The sequence below is a fragment of the Stenella coeruleoalba genome (assembly GCF_951394435.1).
Source record: "Stenella coeruleoalba genome assembly, chromosome: 10".
Classification (NCBI taxonomy): domain Eukaryota; kingdom Metazoa; phylum Chordata; class Mammalia; order Artiodactyla; family Delphinidae; genus Stenella; species Stenella coeruleoalba.
This window is the reverse complement of record NC_137156.1, coordinates 83939499-83960391: the sequence shown is the minus strand read 5'-3', so window position 1 is coordinate 83960391 and position 20893 is coordinate 83939499. Positions and strand designations below refer to the sequence as shown.

Genomic DNA, 20893 nt, shown 5'->3' with positions numbered 1-20893 from the left:
AATCAGCTATATGTATACATATATCCCCATATCCCCTCCCTCTTGCGTCTCCCTCCCACCCTCCCTATCCCACCCACACCCTTCTCTTTTCACAACCAGAATTTTGCCTTCTTTTTTGGTTCTGTTTTGTTTTCATTGTATTATTGTTTTTAACTGAGATATAGTTGGTTTACAATATTATATGTTTCAAGTGTATGACATAGAGATTCACAGGTTTTAAAGATTGAACTCCATTCATAGTTATTATAAAATATTACCTGTATTCCCAGAATTTTGCCATTTTAAAATTAGCTGATGTTTCATGAGGTAAATTTTAGTTCACTTGTTGCAATTTGAGGGATAACTTCCTTGGATTTCATTAGAAACACATTTTCAAGTCATCTTTTTTTTAAATTTTTTATTTTAATTTAATTTTTATTTATTTAATTTTGGCTGCGTTGGGTCTTTGTTGCTGCACGCAGGCTTTCTCTAGTTGCGGCGAGCGGGGGCTACTCTTTGTTGTGGTGCGGGGGCTTCTCATTGCGGTGGCTTCTCTTGTTGCAGAGCACGGGCTCTAGGCGCGTGGGGTCAGTAGTTGTGGCTCACATGCTCTAGGGCACAGGCTCGGTAGTTGTGGCGCACGGGCTTAGTTGCTCCGTGGCATGTGGGATCTTCCTGGACCAGGGCTCGAACCCGTGTCCCATGCATTGGCAGGCGGATTCTTAACCACTGTGCCACCAGGGAAGTCCCTCAAGTCATCTCCTATCCAAGTGATTTCCGCAGATGGCTGACTTGGTCCATTTTATTTCAGAGAGTGGTAAGGAAGTAACAGACGAGTAATAGAAAGGTCTACACTCAAGCGTTTTTATTGCAATGATAGCTGTTATGAAAAATGGTGATTCTATGTGAATGGTTTTAGAATAACCAGTGTTCCAACATTGTGAATATTATATAACCACTAAAAATAATTATGAGGGTACTACAGGAGTGTGGAGAAAGTGTATAATGAAATTTGAAGAATGCTGCATAAAAATAGAATATAAAGTGTGCACAACTGTAGTAATAATTATATATCAATAATAAAATAGATACATATAGGAAATATACAATGAAAATGGAGTTTATAAGTAAGGAAAATGGAATTATGGCAATTTAATAGTATTTAAAATTTTTTTTTTTTGTCTTTTAAAAACTTCAGAATCTCATCAGGTTGGTTGTCCATTTGGGGGCTGCCTTTAGTTAAAGTCTACAGCCTTATGTATGCTGACACTAACATTTGACAGAGCCCAGTGTGCTGTTGTTACTTTACAGATTTCATGTGGTGACCAGCTTGGGTAATCTTTTAGGTAACAACGACTGACATACTGTATTACTTTTCTTTTTAGTGATGAAAATGCCAGGAAAGATTTAAAGACATTACCAGCCTTTCCAACCAAAACTCTGCAGGAGCACCCCTCCCTTGCCTACTGGTAAGCCACGCCAAGATTGCCAGTGACCCTGTTACAGTAACCTCCACGGAGAACGGCATGCTCTTCAGGGAACTAAAAGAAATATAAGTGCGGAAAATATCAAACTGCCCATCATACGTGTCAGTCTAATCATGAGTAGACCTTGATCCTTCCAGTGAAAAGGTCTTATGAAATCTCTCTGGAGATCATTGTCCCAAGACTGTAGTCATGTGTGAAGAGTGGCCATGTGCCTTCTCGTTCAAGTGCATGATACATTTGTAGAGTGTGCTTTTAAGTGAATTCTGCTCAGTAGATGTGCAGTCACTGTATAATGCAGGCTTAATGTGGCAGAGGGCAATACAAGTGGTATAAAATACAGATTTCCTTGAACAGAGGCATTCATAATAAACAGAAACAACCCGAATGATCAGGTTTCCTCTACAGCCAGAAGTCATTGTCTATTTTGAGTTGTTTTATTTGCCTGTATTTTAATGAATCCATAGTCCCCATTTCCCATGCAACATTTTTCCTAGAAAAGTACGTTTTCTCCCCTTGAATTACTTACATTCCCTTTAAATATATTTTCCTCGATTTAAGTCTGTGAATCCTGAAGATGGTTTTCCTTTCCACCAAAAATACTGGTTACAAAATAAATATTCAACATGAATAGCTGTAATATGAAAGTTGGAATATTTCCCAAGTCAATAGTGAAAGTAGGTACTGAGGCTACATTGCATCCTGAGTCTGGAACCTTCTAAATAAATCATTGTTAAGTGATAGTTGCTTAAGGATAAAAAGCAAAGACCAATTACTGTTCCTTATTTGTTGTATAGAGATAAAAACGTTTATTCTTCTCAGTTATACTTGAGATATGACTAATGAGCTACCAGTCTGAAAGGAGGGTAAATAACTGAATGATGTCAAGGGTGACCAGACTTCAGCCTGTTTCTCCTTTCTAGTCAAAAAGTTTTATTCTAAGACAATAACGAAGGGTTTTCTTCTAAAGTATTATGTCCACAAGTAGTGACAGTAGAATATTTTAGATTGAACACTCACTCAGAAGCATTTTTAATTCTTTCTAAATCTTTCTGAACAATTTAAGGAAAATGTCTATAATACCTTACACTTGCTGATCTCTCTAAAAAACCCTTTTAATTTCCCCAGCAAGGCTCTCTCACTAGCATTTAATAACATTATTTTGTATTTATTATATTCCATTCAGTTATGGGAGAGAATATTAGTTTTTTATTTGATGAATTGATATTATGTTTCCTTTTCTAATAACTTAAGTTTTTAAAAATTTACATATTATATAAGTATATTATATAAAATTATATAAAATCGAGACAAGGTAGTTAAATGTCTGAGGTTCAGGAGTCCATATGTCCATATCCTACAAAAACAAAAGTCAACTAGCTTCTATCTCCCAAACAAGTTGGTCTAGGCCTTCTTTCTCAAGTGTTTCAAGTAGGCCACCTGAGAATCTTGAAACTGGATCTGTACCTCATACAGTCATGCATTGCTCTACTTTTCATTTCCTTGTTTTACAGTGAGGACAGGGTAATTGAGCATTATTTGAAAATCAAAGGTCTGACTCGGGGTCAAGCTGTGGTTCAGTAAGTATCTTTCTTTTTGCTTAGATATAGTTGTAATGTCTTCCGTTTGAGAAGGTCATCTGAAATGATTTCTATTGTGTAGTTTGTGTGCATATAGTAATCATCTGGTTAGAAGTATCTTATTGAATTATAATTTATATTTATATTTATAATTTATGATATTATAAATATAATATTTATAATTATATTTTTATAATATAATTATATTTATAATTATTTGAATTATAAAGTGTCTTGGGTCATTCCATACTTTGGTGTCATCAATTCAGATGCCTACCAGTGTCAGACAGGTAACAACAATGAGAACTCATAGGCCAAGTGTAGGCAATAGGGAGTGCTGGGGACTGTGGTGAACTAGAGAGCTTTTCCCCTGGCTAGAGACAAGACTACTCAGCTTCAGCATTCAGGCATAATGTTGCCAGATCATCTGATGTTTTTCAAGAAAAGCTGGAAATTACAATTTTTTAAATCCTAATTTTAAACATTGCAAAGTAATTTTAAGAAAATTTTAGTACAACATGAGGCAAACAACATCTATCTGGAGGCCGTGTTTTGTCACCTGGTTTGTGACTCTATTTTGGGTGGACCACGCAGTGTCAGTGTTGGATAATCTGTTTCTTTATGGTACCAATAGCAGACCATAATGATAGATTTCTGCATTTTAGACCTATAGAGTTACCGTCATTTATTAAGAACAGTTCACAGGCTACACTGAAGTTTTTAAATTGTAAAAAGTAAATTTATAATTTAAAAATTTTTGAATTGTAAAAACGAATGTAACATTATTGCTATAGTAATTGTACAGTAGAATAACTGTTATGGCCATAGAAGTTTTAACAAAAAATCTGCTGAATATAGCTTAGAGCATGTGAGAAGTGAAATAAGGACTTGGCGATCACTATTCCCCTGGTCAGTGTATAGATTTCCCCCACATCCCTGCTCTTGCGCTCATCTCCTTTTTATCATAGTGCACCTGCTGTGATCTTCAAGACAGAAATGAGAAGTTAACAGCCTGAAGTTGAATCCCTGACTTGTGCCTGTTTTGTGAACTGGAAAACAAAAAGGAATAACAATTTCCATGAAGGATTTTAGGTTAGGTTAATGAATGTATTACGAACTGTCCTTGTTGAAATGCAGCATCCTCTTACTTCCTTTGATCATTATCATTGTGGCTGCAAATAAGAAATTGTCTAACTTGGTAGTTAAGGCTCTAGACTGTGGAATCCGACTCACTTTGTTGGAATCCTGGCTGTGCAGTGTAATTGCTGCCTGGCCTTGGCACATCTACCTTTTTTTAAAAAAAATAAATTTATTGGGCTTCCCTGGTGGCGCAGTGGTTGAGAGTCCGCCTGCTGATGCAGGGGACACGGGTTCGTGCCCCGGTCCGGGAAGATCCCACATGCCGCGGAGCGGCTGGGCCCGTGAGCCATGGCCGCTGAGCCTGCGCATCCGGAGCCTGTGCTCCGCAACGGGAGAGGCTACAACAGTGAGAGGCCCGCGTACCGCAAAAAAATAAAATAAAATAAAAATAAATTTATTTATTTTATTTATTTACTTTTGGCTTCGTTGGGTCTTCATTGCTGCATGCGGGCTTTCTCTAGTTGCGGCGAGCGGGGGCTACTCTTTGTTGCAGTGTGCGGGCTTCTCATTGAAGTGGCTTCTCTTGTTGTGGAGCACGGGCTCTAGGCGCACGGGCTTCAGTAGTTGTGGCTCACGGGCCCTAGAGCACAGGCTCAGTAGTTGTAGCAACGAGCTTAATTGCTCCGTGGCATGTGGGATCTTCCTGGACCAGGGGTCAAACCCTTGTCCCCTGCATTGGCAGACAGATTCTTAACCACTGCACCACCAGGGAAGTCCCCCTAACTTTTTATATTCACTAACATGTAGACCTTTTACTTTAAAAAGTTATCACATTATTGATAACAAGGTCCAGAGCCATTGATCTCCAAAATGTTATTAAAGAGTCCACTTGTATCATACAGGAACCTCAATTCTGTGTGGGCAGAGAGGAAATCTTACACAATTTAGTCCATTCCATAAAGTCTTAAAGTTATACAATAAATACTTGTTGAATTAAAAATAACAAGAGGTATATCATCACTTTAATTTTTTGGGGGGGGTGCATATTTTTAAAAATCAGGTTTGCATATAATAAAATTCACTGTTTTAAAGCATATATTTCTAAGAGGTTTGACTTAAAAGTTAAGTATAAATTTCTAAAAGTGTACCACCATCAGTGATAAAAACCACTGTGTTTTTATTATAGCATGTTTGCTTAATTTACAGCAAGCAGAAGATAAGCTTTATTTTTTTACTTATTATGAGCATGACCCAAAAGTTGATTCTCATGACTTGCATCATTAGGTGCTAGTTTAAAAATACTTGAAGTTTGGGTTTATAATAAAGTACAAAATGTTTCTAAGCCATAGAAATTTTAATATGCAGAAAATAACATTTCCTATAGCTTTTTGAAATTGGATTTTTGTTAACAACCTCCCAACATTTGGATAAAGTAAAATATATTACTCCCTGGAGTGGTTTATTCTATTTCTACTTTAGTCAAAGACAAAGTTATAATGAGGAAAGTAGATACAAATTGTGTTTCTTTAGATCACTTTTCCCAAAAGGACCCTCCAACTAATTTAATAAGAGGTTATAATATATATTCATTTTCCATAGGTATATGAAAATAGTAGAAGCTCTACCGACCTATGGAGTCCATTATTATGCAGTAAAGGTAAATACTTTTATGTGACAAACCTTTCATCATGCCTGTGTTATTTTATGAGAGTTAGTGAACAGCACCAGCTTTCTAAAATCACATAAATCAATATGCGTATATATGTAAATTATCTCTAGAAATTTCAGCATTTAGAATAGGATTGATTTTCTTAAAAAAATAAAAGCCTGATTGTATCTTGTCATTTTTAGCAAAGCATAAAGCACATTATTTTTGCGAAGTACTAGCTGTGTTCAGATGTGTTCCCGAAGCCTCTGTTAGCCCTGAAGTATTCAGGTCATTCTCTTTTGGCACACCTAATCTTTTAGCTACTTTTGCTGATTTTTCTCTTTTCCAATTGTGCACCTTTCTAATGCTACTAGATGTTCATTTGATAGTGCCTTTGTATGAGAATCATTGAAGAATCATCCAGTATCATTTCAGCAGCTTCACAAAATCCTCAAGTTTTTACAAGATTTGCAGTACCCATTTTCAATTGGTATGTTTTATATTTGTGTAGTACTTTCAGTTGTTTATACACAGGGAGAGATTAAGAAATATTTTGAGATGATAGAGGATAAAGCATATTGTTAAGAAGAGAGTCTTGTTTGAAAGAGGAATAATTTTATACTTGATCAATCTTGAGTGACTTTTCAAGTTCTGACAGTGTTTGCAATTCAAAATGGTGGGGAATTGGATAATACCTGTATAATGAGGACACCTTGTACTAAAAATACGTGCCAATTCCACTTTAATTTCTACTGATTCTTAATTTGTTTGCATATGGGTATATGTTTAAGCCCAAGTTTTTCTTTCCCTATGGCAGTATATATCCCTTTCTTTGGCAAGACCTAAAAGATAAATTTATGATAAAAAATGTATTCCTCCCCTCCCCATATGTACCTCGAAGTCATTATTCAAGCATCTCATCTTTGAATCATATAATTCACCCAAAGAATTTTTTAGTATTCCCATATTCATTTGTTAAGTATATTATAAACATTAGGATTTGGAACCACTTTTCTCATCGTTGTAATTCTTTGGAAACTTCTCTGACCTTTATAGCTGGTTACTAATCAAGAGAACAAAGAGCGTTTTTTCTTTCTCTTCTTCTTTTTTTTTTTTTTTTCCAGTGGTTAACTGGCTTTGTACTCTGGATTAATTCCTGGTTGAATTACTTACATTTTATTTCTTCTCTCCAACTGTTTAATCCTAACAATAATGCTACTTTCTTTTTGATGGTGTTAATAGTATTGGTGTGCTTTGACTTATAGATCTTATTTGAAGAAGCTCTAAGAAAGCGTTTTAATAACAAGTTAGGATTTTAAATAGTGTTTTGCTTTCCAAGACAAAGTTATTTTAACTTGTTGATACTTGTTAAAGGATGAAATTGGTAGATGTTACTTCATCTCTGTAAGCCTTAACAATTAGGTCTTGGTTCTCATGATTTTCCATCTTCCAGGATAAACAAGGACTTCCTTGGTGGCTTGGAATCAGCTATAAAGGAATTGGCCAGTATGATTTGCAAGATAAGGTGAAACCTCGGAAAGTAAGTGTGAATCATTTCAGACACTTATGAGAACATTGAGCTGTTCTAGAGCTAGAAACATCATTTTATGGGGCAACAAGCAGTCTTGGGTAAAGAACTTTTGATTAGTGAAGTCCTAGGTTTAGAGAAGACTCAAGTTAAATGTGAAATACTTTTTATAATTCATTCGTGCCCCATTTATACAGCAGTTCCACGTCTGATCATTTATCCTAAGGAAGTAAAATTACACACAAAGATTTAACTATAAGGATGTTGATCACAACGTAGTTTACAAGTGCATACAATTAGGTTTCTATTTAAGTTAGTATGAACATGATGATGTCATTTGTTTAATGAATTTTACATATATAAAAATGTGTACATGCATCCACACACATATGCACACATATACGTATGTACATTGGATGGATAAACAAATGGGTGAATTGTAAAGACGTTAAGTCAGAATTTTTGGTGCTAGTTACCTCTCAGTGATACAGTTATAAGTAACCTTCTTTCTACTACTGCTGCTAGTTTTGCTTATCTTTGTTTCACAATTTTCCACATTTAACATGTCTACTTTTTTGTAGAGGAAAGTAAGTTACATGCTGTTTATTAAAGGGTCACACTATCAGGTTTGGATTTTCCAGAGCTAATAAGTTACATTCTTGGCAATTTGATTATGAAGTTGTTCCTCTTGACCAAGCACAAGTGTACAATACTTTTTTGCCTATATAAGAAGTGATGAGTTCGTGTAGATATCCATCCTGCTGCTCTGGCCTACTCAGTATTATAATGACATAAAGGCTTACCCGTGCTGTTAGGTTTTGCCGCGCTCCGTGTCCTCTGCTGCCAGCCCTGGGAATCACAGCTGTGAAACAATGACCTATAATAACAGACCGTGGTTAGGCTGCCTGCTCTATCACACCCCGACATCACCGCCTTAAATAGCTCTTATCACTTCCATCTGTCTCTTGCTTTAATTTGTACTAGAAAAACAGCCATATTTTTCATAAAGTCAGGCCCTGGTCGTAATACCACAAGCTTTTCATCTTCTAAGTGTCCTTTTAGCTTCAATCAGTACTTACAATCTTCCTTCGAGTTTAGAGAATAAGTTACCCTTTTCTTCCCATTTTATGGTTGTGAAACTGGCACAGAAAACATGAAAGGGTGTTGCCCAGGACAAACCACAGCCCCCGTTGAATGCCCATCCAGCTCTCCTGGATCAGACTAGCTGGGCACTGTGGCTTCTTATTGAGAATTATCAGTAAAAATAGGAAGGCATTATTTTTAACAAAAGATCCGTCTGTGTGAGGCATGGTAAGTAAGCATTTGTGTAATCATACAATTAGAACTTGATCTGTATAATTTTGGCCCAGTGACCCAGATCAGTTGAAGTAAGGAATACTTGATTTCCAGGAGGAATACGAGTAATTTTGGTTATATTTGAAAACTTGTTTCTAAGACCAAATTTCTAATAATGTTAGAAATGATATGGGCCTACAGTTTTTCTTTACAGTCATATATTTTAGTGCTTTTACCAAAAGTTTTAAATAGTCATTGGAAAAGAAACCAACAACAACAACAAAAAGCACACACTACAGAAACATCAATTGGGGCAGGAAGTTCTTCAGCAGCCCCCATCCCTCCCCTGTGATAATCACTGTCAAGAGAATGATACTGGTTGGTTTGTTTGTTTATGAATTTTATTTTGTTTTATTTTTTTTTAATTGAAGTAGAGCTGATTTACAATATTGTGTTATTTCTCCTGTACAGCAAAGTGATTCAGTTATACGTATACATGAATTCTTTTTCATATCCTTGTCCGTTACGGTTTATCACAGGATATTGAATATAGTTCCCCATGCTATACAGTAAGATCTTGTCGTCTATCCGTTCTATATATAATAGTTTGCATCTACTAACTCCAAACTCCCACTCCATCCCTCCCCCCGTCCCCCGCCGTTGGCAACCACAAGTCTGTTCTCTATGTCTGTGAGTCTGTTTCTTTTTTGTAGATAGGTTCGTTTGTGTCATATTTTAGATGCCACATATAAGTGATATCATATGGTATTTGTCTTTCTGACTTACTTCACTTAGTATGATAATCTCTAGTTGCATCCATGTTGCTACAAATGGCATTATTTCATTCTTCTTTATGGCTGAGTAGCATTCCATTGTATGTATGTATCACATCTTCTTTATCCATTCGTCTGTCATGGACATTTAGGTTGTTTCCATGTCTGGCTGTTGTGAATAGTGGTGCTGTGAACCTGGAGGTGCGTGTATCACTTTGCTGTGTAGTTTTGTCTGGATATACGCCCAGGAGTGGGATTGCTGGATCATATGATAATTGTATTTTTAGTTTTCTGAGGAACCTCCATACTGTTTTCCATAGTGGCTGTTGATACTGCTTCATTTAGACTTTGTCAGCATGTATACTAAGTTTTTACAGAGAGAAAGAAATCTTACTATTCCATACTATGTCATATTTCTCCAAATCACTTCTAAAACAGATGTCTTTTTACTCTTTTTAAAGCTGACTAGGATTCCATGGTGCTGAAATACATAATTTATTTAACCAGTCCTCTCTTGATGGACGTTTGGGTTGTTTCCATTGTGGGAAGAGTGGGTTGGAGGATAATAAATTTCAGCTAAGGCAAATAACTAGCCCCTATTATCTATTTTGTAAGATCATGTTTTCTTAAGGTAGACCTCATCCATGTTAACATTTTTTTTTTGGCAATTTATTTCTTCCCTGAATTTTACTTTAAGAAATAACATTTCTTTGGTTTTTCTCAATCTTGCATGTAAAATATAACTTAAATCGACTCACAAGTAATTTCTTAGCTGTTGTGGCTTGAGAAAATTGAGATTCTCACAGACTCCAAATGCATCTACTAAAAACAACCAGGCTTTCTTCCAAAATAATGGTGAATCAGAATCTACACAGTAAATATTGCTGTTAATTTCCTCTCAGTTGCTCATGACTCACAGGCCTTTCTTTACATTCACAGTTTCATAGAAATTGGTAAATATTGTTTGACACTGATCATAATCAGGTTTGCTTGTTCATTTCAGAGTCTATAGACAATGATCAGAAGCCACTTCCTTTTTTCAGTGTGCAAGAGTTTTCCTATTTCATTTTCAAGACATGTCATTCAGGTGGAAAAGGACCATAAACAGGCCATCTGGCGTCATCACTGTCTTGCTTTCTCTTTCTTGGTTATTTTAGTAGGTGTCCACTTTGTACCACTGCTTGCTTTCTCCTTGCTTCTTCTGTTAAACCTGACAATGGGTTTTGCTTCCGTATCTTTATTTTTTCCTGTCTAGACAACTTAAGAGTTTCATTGGCAGGAGGACGTTCTAACGTCCCTGTCTTGGCTTAGTTGCACAAATAAGGGAATGCCTAACTTAAAGGGACGTGAGCACTGACATGTAGAAGGAGGCTTACGCTTCAGCTGTCTGCATGGACCTATGTTCCAGCAAGTTACCAATGGCCGGGCAGGAATGAAGGTCCTATTGCCAAACTGGAATGAAACAAAGGCTGGAATGGGAGGTTGCGTAGATGCTCAGCCTCTTGAATCACGTGCCTGCTGCATTATAATTACATGGCTTAAAAACAGGCCAGGAGGAGGAAGAATTATCCATGATAAGATGGCGAAAGTCCGTTTTGAAAAAGGGTTGGTCCGAGGTCCCCAGGCTGAGGCCTCTGTCCTTTCCACATAATGTCTCTCAGTTATAGGGTCTGAATATTGGGGACTGTGTTTGTGTTACCTCCCAAAACACCCAGCACAGGCTCTTCATGTGTCCTGTCTATAAAGCTTTTGCCAGTCAGGGGCTTCGATTTGTTTGCAATCCACGTAGTATGATGCAACAGGGCAAGGGTTTGGGAAGCAATCCAAAGACTGTCTCTGATGTCATTTGCTGTGTGACCTTGGACATGTTGCTTAACCTCTCTTTAACTTTAGTTTCCTCCTCTGTACAATGGTAATACCACCAACTACTAGGGTGGTTGTAAGAATTAATGCGATTATATTTAGTGTCGTGCCGGATGCACAGTCATAACTCCATAACTGGTAATTACTCATTTGTAGTGAGGGAGAGAGACGATAAAGAAGGGTATGAGAAATATTCTTGGATCACTGGTTAAGGAAGGACCCAACATTGCTACAAACCCAGAGCCCTAGTGTCCCACATAAGAGTCTACACTCACAGTTACTATTTTCAGAGACTGGTAAGCATTCTGCCCCTCCCAATTCATTAACCACAATGCCCTAAGGTATGATGCAAATTAAGAGAAATTTTTTTAACTTCTGAGTTACAATCCACAAAAATTATGGTATTAAAAAATCAGGTCATAAGCAGTTTTTCTTTTAAATCCTTCCTTTGTGCATGAAATGTGTCATTGCAAACTCTCAGGGAAGGTGAAACATCCCAGAACTCAACTTCAAATCGTAGGATGTTCAAACTTAAAAACGATGAAGCTTTATTTAAAAAAGAAAAATTCAAACACGTGCCTTCTAGGTTTTTATTGTTCATTCGGTATTTCAAGGAAAAATGTCTGTTCTTCACAAAGAAGTAGACAATGGGTCTGTGGCTGAGTAAAGTATTAATATATGTCATGACTGATTTGTACCCCTCTAGCAAGTTATTTCCCTGGGGAAAACCAGAACCTGTCAGAGGTGGGAGGAAAAAAAGTGACATGCTAGTCAAGGTGTTACAGGTAGACCATAGTAGGATAAAATGATTTTCAAGATTAGTATCTTTGGCATTATAAGACTAATAAAGTCTTGTGATACATGTCATTACCCCAGGGCATTTCAGGGTGGGGAAAAGGTCTTTAGCCATCAGTTAACTGAGTTTTTTAAATTAATTGGAATTCCCAATTGCCTAGAGCAGAATTAAGTAACCAGCCCAAAAGTCTTCCTGTTTCCTTTAAACTCAGTGGCTTGCTTATTTCTCTAAGCACGGCCATCTTGATCATTTCTAAACCCACCTGGCTTCCTCCAACACTACCCCATCACCATGGACCTCCATTAGGATGCTGCTTCTAAAGCTGCTTAAATTCTAGGTGAGGTTAACTATAGGAGAGACAAGAGGATGTGTGCCATCCAGTTGTATTATACTTTCTACATCAATACAAAATGAAGTATGATGTGCAGGGAGAAAAACAATTACAGAATGTCACCCGGAGACCAGTCCATCCGGTCTATACTTTGTAAAGTATATAATTAAGCTCCCGCCACGCCAGGAATCAATTTGATCGTTAAAACCTTCTACAGAGTCAGTGGGAGGAGAACTCCAACCCTATAGCGTGGATTTGAAATAAGAACCAGTCTGGCACTCCACTTACTGGTTGGCTGACCTGGAGCTGTCACTCAACCTTCTGGGTCTTTATTTTCTCAACTATCAAAATCAAAGAATTCTATCTACCTACCTCACAGGTCATGATGTACACCCAATGAGTTAGTGAATTCTTTCACTGACTATATATTTTTCTTTTCTTGTTTTAAATTTATTTTTTTTGAAGTATAGTTGATTTACGATGTTGTGTTATTTTCATGTTTACAGCAAAGTGATTCAGTTACACACATGTGTATATATATATATTTTTCAGAATCTTTTCAGATTCTTTTCAAAATATTGAGTACAGTTCTCTGTGCTATCCAGTAGGTTCTTGTTGGTTATCTATTTTATATATAGTAGTGTGTATATGTTAATCCCAAACTCCTAATTTACCCCTCCCCCTGCCTCTTTTCCATAGATATAGAAAACAAACTTATGGTTAATTATTTTTCCCTCACACCATACTCTAATTTATAGAAAGTTTACTGGGCAGCATAGACATTTGTCTTTTCCTCCTATAGTTAATCACTATTGGAATTTGAAGCAGCTCTTCTGAAACAGGGTACTCTCAGAGAATTGGATGGGCATTGGTAAGCCTCCATTTCCATCTCACGACCGGTAGGCGGATGGAAAGAAGCCAAGGCAAGCAGCCTTATTCATAAAATCACCAAATTTAGGGACTCCTGTGGTGGTCCAGTGGTTAAGAATCTGCCTTCCAATGCAGGGGACGCGGGTTCAATTCCTCGTCGGGGAACTAAGATCCCACATGCTTCAGGGCAACTAAGCCCACACGCCACAACTAGAGAGCCCGTTCGCCGCAACAAAAGATCCCACGTGCCAAAACGAAAGATCCCGCGTGCCGCAACTAAGACCCGACACAGCCAAATAAATAAATAAATAAAATATTTTTTTAAAAAAATCAAGTCTAACTGCAAAGGAGGCTGGGCAGTGTATACTCTAGGTGGGTGTTCATGGACAAAGCCATCACTCAAGGTGTTTTGTTAGAAGGAAAAATAGATCCTGAGGGTGATAAGTAGTTCCTGTCACTCTGTGTTTGTTTCCTTGGAAGTCTTCCAGGGGGATGGTAAATAAGTGAGCAGAGAATGAAGACATAAGTATACATTTGAATAGTCTCTGATGGAAACAAATGAGACGGAGGGACAAAAATGGGATGGGTAGGGATGTTTCAGGCCTCTCTGAGAAAGGTGACATTTAAGCTGAGACCTGAAGTGTGAGAAGGAGCCAGGCTTAAAACAAAGAATGGGTTGGCACGTTCATGTCAGAGAACAGTGTATGCTGATGGGAGGGAGGTGGGCGCGTTATAGAAACTGAGAGACCCCTACAGCTAGAGCTTAAAGAGTGACTGTGTCCCCTGTAGAAACTGAAGGTGATGGTTGAAAAAGAGGAAAGGGCTGCTGGACAGGCAAAGCCATTCGATTTCATTATCTCATCTGCTACTCTGTGTCTCTAGGCATTTACCAAATGGCTGACTTGCTGGTACATACAGAAAAATGAAAGGTAGCTCTCTAATAGGATGGACCAGTCCAAATGCAGAGAAAGCCACTTAGTACATAAAGCATGGTGAAAATTTTTTCTATCACGGGGCATAAACAGTAAAGTTTTCTTCATTCTGTACTTATAACCAAAGATGGGTTTGGTTTTAATTCATTCATCCTTCAGGAGCAAACCTCTAACAAAGTGCAATGTACTCTGATATTTTTCCAAAAAAAAAAAATAATGAGCCCATTCTGTCTGGAAGGGCCCTATCGTACTTGATATATATTTTTTAAGATTTATTAATTATTTATTTAACTTATCTTTGGCTGCGTTGGATCTTAGTTGCCGCATGCAGGGTCTTCGTTGAGGCGTGCGGGATCTTTCGTTGGGGCACATGGGCTTCTCTGTAGTTGTGGCGTGCAGATTTTCTCTTCTCTAGTTGTGGCGCCCAGGCTCCAGAGCACGTGGGCTCTGTAGTTTGCGGCACACGGGCTCTAGCTGAGGCGCGCCAGCGCAGTAGTTGTGGCCCGTGGGCTTAGTTGCCCCGCGGCATGTGGGATCTTAGTTCCCCGACCAGGGATCGAACCCGAGTCCCCTGCATTGGAAGGTGGTTAACCACTGGACCACTGGGGAAGTCCCCTACTTTATATTCTTTATCTCGTTTAAGGAAAAAGCCCAGTCCCAGTCGTCAAGGACCTGACAACCCATCTGGAAAGACAAAATCATGTTCAAAAATTAGAGATTTTTATTGAAAATATTTAATAAGCAGACTAGGTACCAACCTGTGAGGAGGGATGCCAGCTGTAAACATCCAGAAGAGCCATGCAGGTGTCTCTGAGCGACAGGTCAGCCCTGGTTATACCAGATACGTGCAGTGAGCGCTCTATTGCAAGTACTAACAGAAGTCATTAGATCAGCTCTCAGAGGTTAGAGATTTGGCCACAGAGGGAATTTATATGAGGTGGCATCCTCTTAGATGGTCAGATTTTTATATCATGCATTTTCTGATATCCAGGACTTCTTTGTCTAAATAAACGTTTCCAAAAATACTCAGAATGTTTCACTCCTTGTGTTTAAGACCTGATGTTTTGTGTGTGAAGGGTTATCACATCACATCTGAAAAAGTAATTTTCTCTACCTGAGTGTGTACCATTTGGTGTGTTCCCGGGCATTGAGAGCATGGCCTCTTGTAGTCTGATCAGTTGTTCAAAGTCCTCCTGGGAGGGAACATTTGCATTTAGAAAACAATCCAGGGTTTCCCTGGTGGCGCAGTGGTTGAGAGTCCGCCTGCCGATGCAGGGGACACGGGTTCGTGCCCTGGTCCGGGAGGATCCCGGAGCGGCTGGGCCCGTGAGCCGTGGCCGCTGAGCCTGTGCGTCCGGAGCCTGTGCTCCGCAGCGGGAGAGGCCGCAGCAGTGAGAGGCCCGCGTACCGCAAAAAAAAAAAAAAAGAAAAGAAAACAATCCAGACATCTATTTGTTCCTAAAGACATACCTAGTTGAGATAAAGAGAAATCCAAAATTCATTATTTTATAGCAAAAATTTTATCTTCTTCATCAACACACTTCACCCACCAAAGCATAGTTATGTCACCAGAAATTATCGTCTGAGTCAGGTGTTCTCATTCTCTGCGCTATTTATGTTTTGGGCCAGATCATTTTGTCCTGAGCATGGTCTGATATTCAGCAGCGTCCCTGGCCTCTAACCACAAGATGCTAGTAGCAGCCTCCCCTCCAGTGTGATAAACGAGAAATGTCTCCAGACATGGCCAGATGTTCTGGGAGTTGTGGGTGAGGGTGGGAAGTGAAGAGAAATCATCATTGCTGGAGAACCACTAGTCTCAGTAAAATATGAGAGACTGAGTTCTTTTCTGCAAATGGCTGCCATAATTGCTGCCGTTTTCTTCCTATGAGGTTGAACTGGGAATTACTCTCTTTTTCTTTCTTTTTTGGTTAACATAACAAATCTCTGTAGAATACTCCTCCCAAGTAAGAAAGGCAGGATAGTGTGCTCTGGTAACTGGGGAATTTGGAGCCATGGTTGTGCTTGGGTGTGAATCCCAGATCTGCCCCTATTTAACTTTGGGACCTTGGCCAATTAAACCTCTCTGAGCCTCAGTTTTCTCTTCTGTGAAATGGGGCTAAATGTAGTACCTCCCCATAAGGTTGTTGGGAAGACTCATTCTCAGTCACATAAATATTTGGTCGAAATGGATAGCTGGATAGAAGGTAGGTCAATTTGGCTTTCTCAAAGCTCATCATCCTGCAAAATTCTCATTTTCTGGTACTCCAGGAGGCCAAACAGATCTGCTAGCTGGCTTGTGGGTACAAACAGTACACTCATCAAGTGTAACTTTTTTTAAATGAAAAAAGAATAAATCAATAATACAGTGATCTTGTTTTGCATCACGTTACAGCAGGGGAATCACCCCATGTGAGTCATTATTTGATATACAGTCATACACCACGCTGCTACTATTCCAAATTTAGTCATTTCCGGGTGAATTCGCAGTTAAATGATTAACCTGTATTATAAGTTCTATTACAAAAAAAACCAAGCCTCTGATGATGTCTTTCCTATCATTGCCTAGTGTTAAACATTTGGGTGCTGTCTACTTTCAATCCATCAAGATTCAAAGAAACAGTGCATCCTTTCTGCCCAAGACTTTTCCTTGTCTTTCGCTACCCCAAAGGTCCCCCTTGCTGGTAGTGGGTCACACTCCTCAGCATTTTTGTACATGCTAGGGCATGTCTCTTCTGGGTGCTCCAGTCAGGAGGGAGCTTGCTAGCTTGCTGCCGTTGCGTCTCCCTGTGGACGTGCCTTTGACACATTCCCTTGCCCCTCCTCTATGATCTCTGTGATACAGGAACAGTGAACAGATTCCCTACCTAGAGGGTGTATCAGGAAGCCACCAATGAAATCAACAGAGATACAGCCGTTTTTACAGAGGCTGAAGCTCATAGAATTGGAAATCTGAGGGACACAGAAGTGTCAACAGAATAACTTGACTATTTCTCATCCGTGGAAAGACAGATATGGGATCCAGACAGCAGTTTCTAGTTCTCTTTCTGCTGTTAAGTGGCTCCCCTCCATCTTCAGAAGAGATGATAAAATAAGGGAATTGGACTGAGGGTCCTTCCTAACAGATGCAGCTAACTTTATCGCTTACTAAATGTTGATTCTCTGAGCCAGGCACTGTGCTAAGTGCTTCATAAACATAATCTCACTAAACCCTTCCAGCAGCCCTCTGAGGCAGGCATTGTTGGTCCCATTTTACAGATGAGGAAACTGAGACTCAAGAAAGTTAAGCAACTTGCCAAATAAAGCGCATGTGGTGAAATCAGCATGTAAACCAAGCAATCTGATGTGGTCCAATCGGTTCAGGTAAGCATCACAAGGAAGGGGACCTGGCTGTTATTTGCCAACAAGAACAGGACCTCACGCATAGAAGGTGGACAAGAAATATTTGTTAATTGAAGACGAATGTGTAAAGGACTCCAAGAGCTACTTAAGTGTGTGACTCCCGGTTTCCTAAAAGTCCCTCTGCTTTTCCTTACAGTCTTTTTTCCTAAAGTTTGACAATGGCCTCAGATGTTTAGGAACCAGTGTGACTGTAGCATAGGAAGGGGAAAGAGGTGATTTCTTCCGGTTCTTTAAGGCTGTAATAGTGGGTGGCTATCAGTAACTAAATATTGAGGTTTATTTAGTTTTCCACAAAATGGCTTAAATATTCAACCCATGCATCTCATTAAATAAAGTGTAATAACGTGTGGCAAATTATTCTAAAACCGTCAACTTCCTTTACACCTAAGGATAAAGACTATGGCATTTTACACACGTTCACTTTTAATATAAGATTTGATGCAGCTTTGGTTTTCCGTGTCAGTTATTAAATTTTTGACACTTTCTTTTTTTAAGACAAGGTGATCTGTGACCTAAGGAAACATTCTCTTCCTGTTGTAGTTTTTTGATTATCTCTTTGTTACTATCGTTGTTCACATTGCTCCTCGTTGACTTTTTTGTTTTATCTTTGTTTATTTATTTTGTAATCTCAAAGTAGTCCATGCTATTATTTCATCTCTTGCTATCTACTTCCTTCTTTTGATGCTAAAGGGCACAGCTAATCATTCTAGATGAGAGTAGAGTAGAAAGAAGTCCTTAAGACCTAATTTATGGTTCTATTGTCGCCATGCGAGTATTTCCTTTCATTACTAACACCATGAATTCTAAACACAACACAATTTCAAACTCATCCCTCCTAGTGAGTGCTGCATAAACAACAATAAATACTAATTAATGAATGTCATTATGCTTTTTAATGATCACTTTAGAAAACAGTCCAGTTTCATGCTCGTAACTCTGTGTTGCAAAGCAAATAAAAGTCCTCTTCTCCTACCCCCCACCCCCAAATCTCCAAGAGTGGGAATTTTGTCTTGGGCAAATTTTTGTTTTTCTGTTTTAATACGAAAATTACAAATTTTGTTTATACATACACATTCATATAATATAATATATATAATAGTCTTGTTCTATCCTGTAAGACATCGTACCCTATAATAGTCCTCCTCTGTATGAGCACCGGTGTTCTCCAAACAGTGGAGAATGTGAAGCATGCTTTGCTCCCTTCTACCTTCCTTTGAATTTTGTTCTTTTTTCTTAAATGGTTTCTTGTGACCATTCTTCATCTTTCAGGTGATTTAGAGTATTCCTTATATGTCAGGCCATTTCTCTCTCTTTCTTTTCTTTTCTTTTCTTTTCTTTTCTTTTTTTGGCTCTGCTGCATGGCTTAGCTTGCAGGGATCTTAGTTCCCCGACCAGGGATTGAACCCCGGGCCAACGGCAGTGAAAGCGCTGAATGCTAACCACTAGACCGCCAGGGAATTCCCTATCAGGCCATTTCTGTAATACAGAGGCCCCAACAAGTCAGGTCAGCCTGGTGGCTATTTCTTTGGCATTTTCCTATTATCCTTCCATTGGTCCAAAGTCTTGAGTGATTTTGACCAGAGGGGGGCCTTTTATTTACCCTTTAAGGAAAACACTTAAGGACAAAAAGGACAGGAATGAAGATCGGGCAGCTGCCTGCTATGTGCCAGGTGCTGTCCTAGGCGTGTTGCATGAGCAATGGAATCCACTTTAACCTCGGCTCCATTGCCATTTTCAGAGCCTTATCCTGCCCTCTGAGATGGAGAACTCCAAGATAATTTAAAAGCACAATAGAAGAATGATTTCAGAAATTTCAAAAGAAAAACTAGCTTATTTTCAGCTGCCAGCTAGATCAAGAGCAACTGCAATTAGAAGTGTTTTCCTAGCAACTTCAAACATTGATAAGAATCACAGAGGTAATACCTGCATAAAATAGAGGCCTCCCAAATGGTTAGGGAGTGGAAATCTCACTCTTGTGTGAAACAGACCAACCTTTGGTCATTTTATACAAACTTCTATTATTTTAATTTTTAGAAATTAAAAAAGTACAGGAATACCAAGAATGTGACTACACCTGCATAACCACTTAAATTGACGATTACTAATATTTTGTTATATTTACTTCATCTTTTTTCTTTTTCGCGGTACGCGGGCCTCTCACTGTTGTGGCCTCTCCCGTTGCGGAGCACAGGCTCCGGACGCGCAGGCTCAGCGGCCATGGCTCACGGGCCCAGCCGCTCCGCGGCATGTGGGATCTTCCCGGACCGGGGCACGAACCCGCGTCCCCTGCGTCGGCAGGCGGACTCTCAACCACTGCGCCACCAGGGAAGCCCTCAACTTGTTTTTATTAATAAAGTAAATCAAACATGACTGGTAACATTGAAGTTTTCTGTGCCACTTACGCCTCATACATTCTACCGTCCCCAACCGCTATCACGAAGGAAGCTTGTGCCATTCCTCTTCACTTTTATACTCTTACAGGCACATATATGAAATTACATTTTGCAAAAGCTTTCCAGGGATCGAACCTGGGCAATAGCAGTGAAAGCACCAAGTTCTAACCCACTGGATCTCCAGGGAATTCCCTGCAAAAACTTAGGATTTCAGGTGGGGAAATGGCTTTGCCTTTCAGACTTAAAAATGCAGTCTCATTCCCATAACTTCGTTTGCAAACCAGTTGCCATCTAATTATTTCACTCTTTAAATTAGCTGAAACCCTTCACCTTTTAAGTAGGGTTTTTGCTTGCAGGGGGACCGTCTGCTGTCCGTCTGCTGGCAAAAGCGCTAGTATTTCACGTTTGTAAGTGATAAGAGGGAGAGGTGGCGGCTTTCAGAGATCAGGTTTCAAGTCTGGCCCTGGTTTTATGTGTGTGGGAATGGACGCAAAGGAAAACACAGCTGAGCTGTATTGTGGCTCTTCCTGTCAAACCTGTTCGTGTCCAGGGTGAGTTAAGCGGGGGAGCAATGTCTCCCTCACCCAGCCTTTAGTGAAGTTTATGCCTGGATTCAAAGCAGCTTACTTCCCAGGAAACAACCATCTGAATCTACCCCGTACGGGATTTGAAAAATGTGTCTCTGTCCTGGGAAAATCTGCTAGAGAGAACTTGGCTGTCCTCTTCCTGATCAAAGAAGGAGTGGAACTGGGGTGATGTCACTCGGTGGAGTTACTGATGTCAGTAGGGTGTCAGCCGTGGGAGGTTCGGTTTGTGAAACTGAGTTACACCTAAGTGTCTTAGGAAACTCCATTCAGAACTCACCGGAGCTGCCCCTCCAGGACGGGGCGGGGAGGGAGAGAGCACCTCGGACTTTTCCTTCCCATTTCTGTCCCACTTTT

At 39.3% G+C, this 20893-nt stretch overlaps 1 protein-coding gene across 9 annotated transcripts in view; it reads left to right on the top strand.

Annotated features, from left to right (window-relative positions):
* Positions 1-20893, top strand: part of FRMD4B (FERM domain containing 4B) — a 335623-nt gene that overhangs the window by 288895 nt on the left and 25835 nt on the right. For all 9 annotated transcript variants that reach the window (XM_079933823.1, XM_079933827.1, XM_079933826.1 and 6 more), the window contains 4 exons: positions 1365-1448; positions 2978-3043; positions 5723-5780; positions 7225-7311. In XM_079933823.1, the coding sequence (XP_079789949.1) occupies positions 1365-1448; positions 2978-3043; positions 5723-5780; positions 7225-7311 (295 nt within the window). The remainder of the gene's footprint in view (positions 1-1364; positions 1449-2977; positions 3044-5722; positions 5781-7224; positions 7312-20893) is intronic.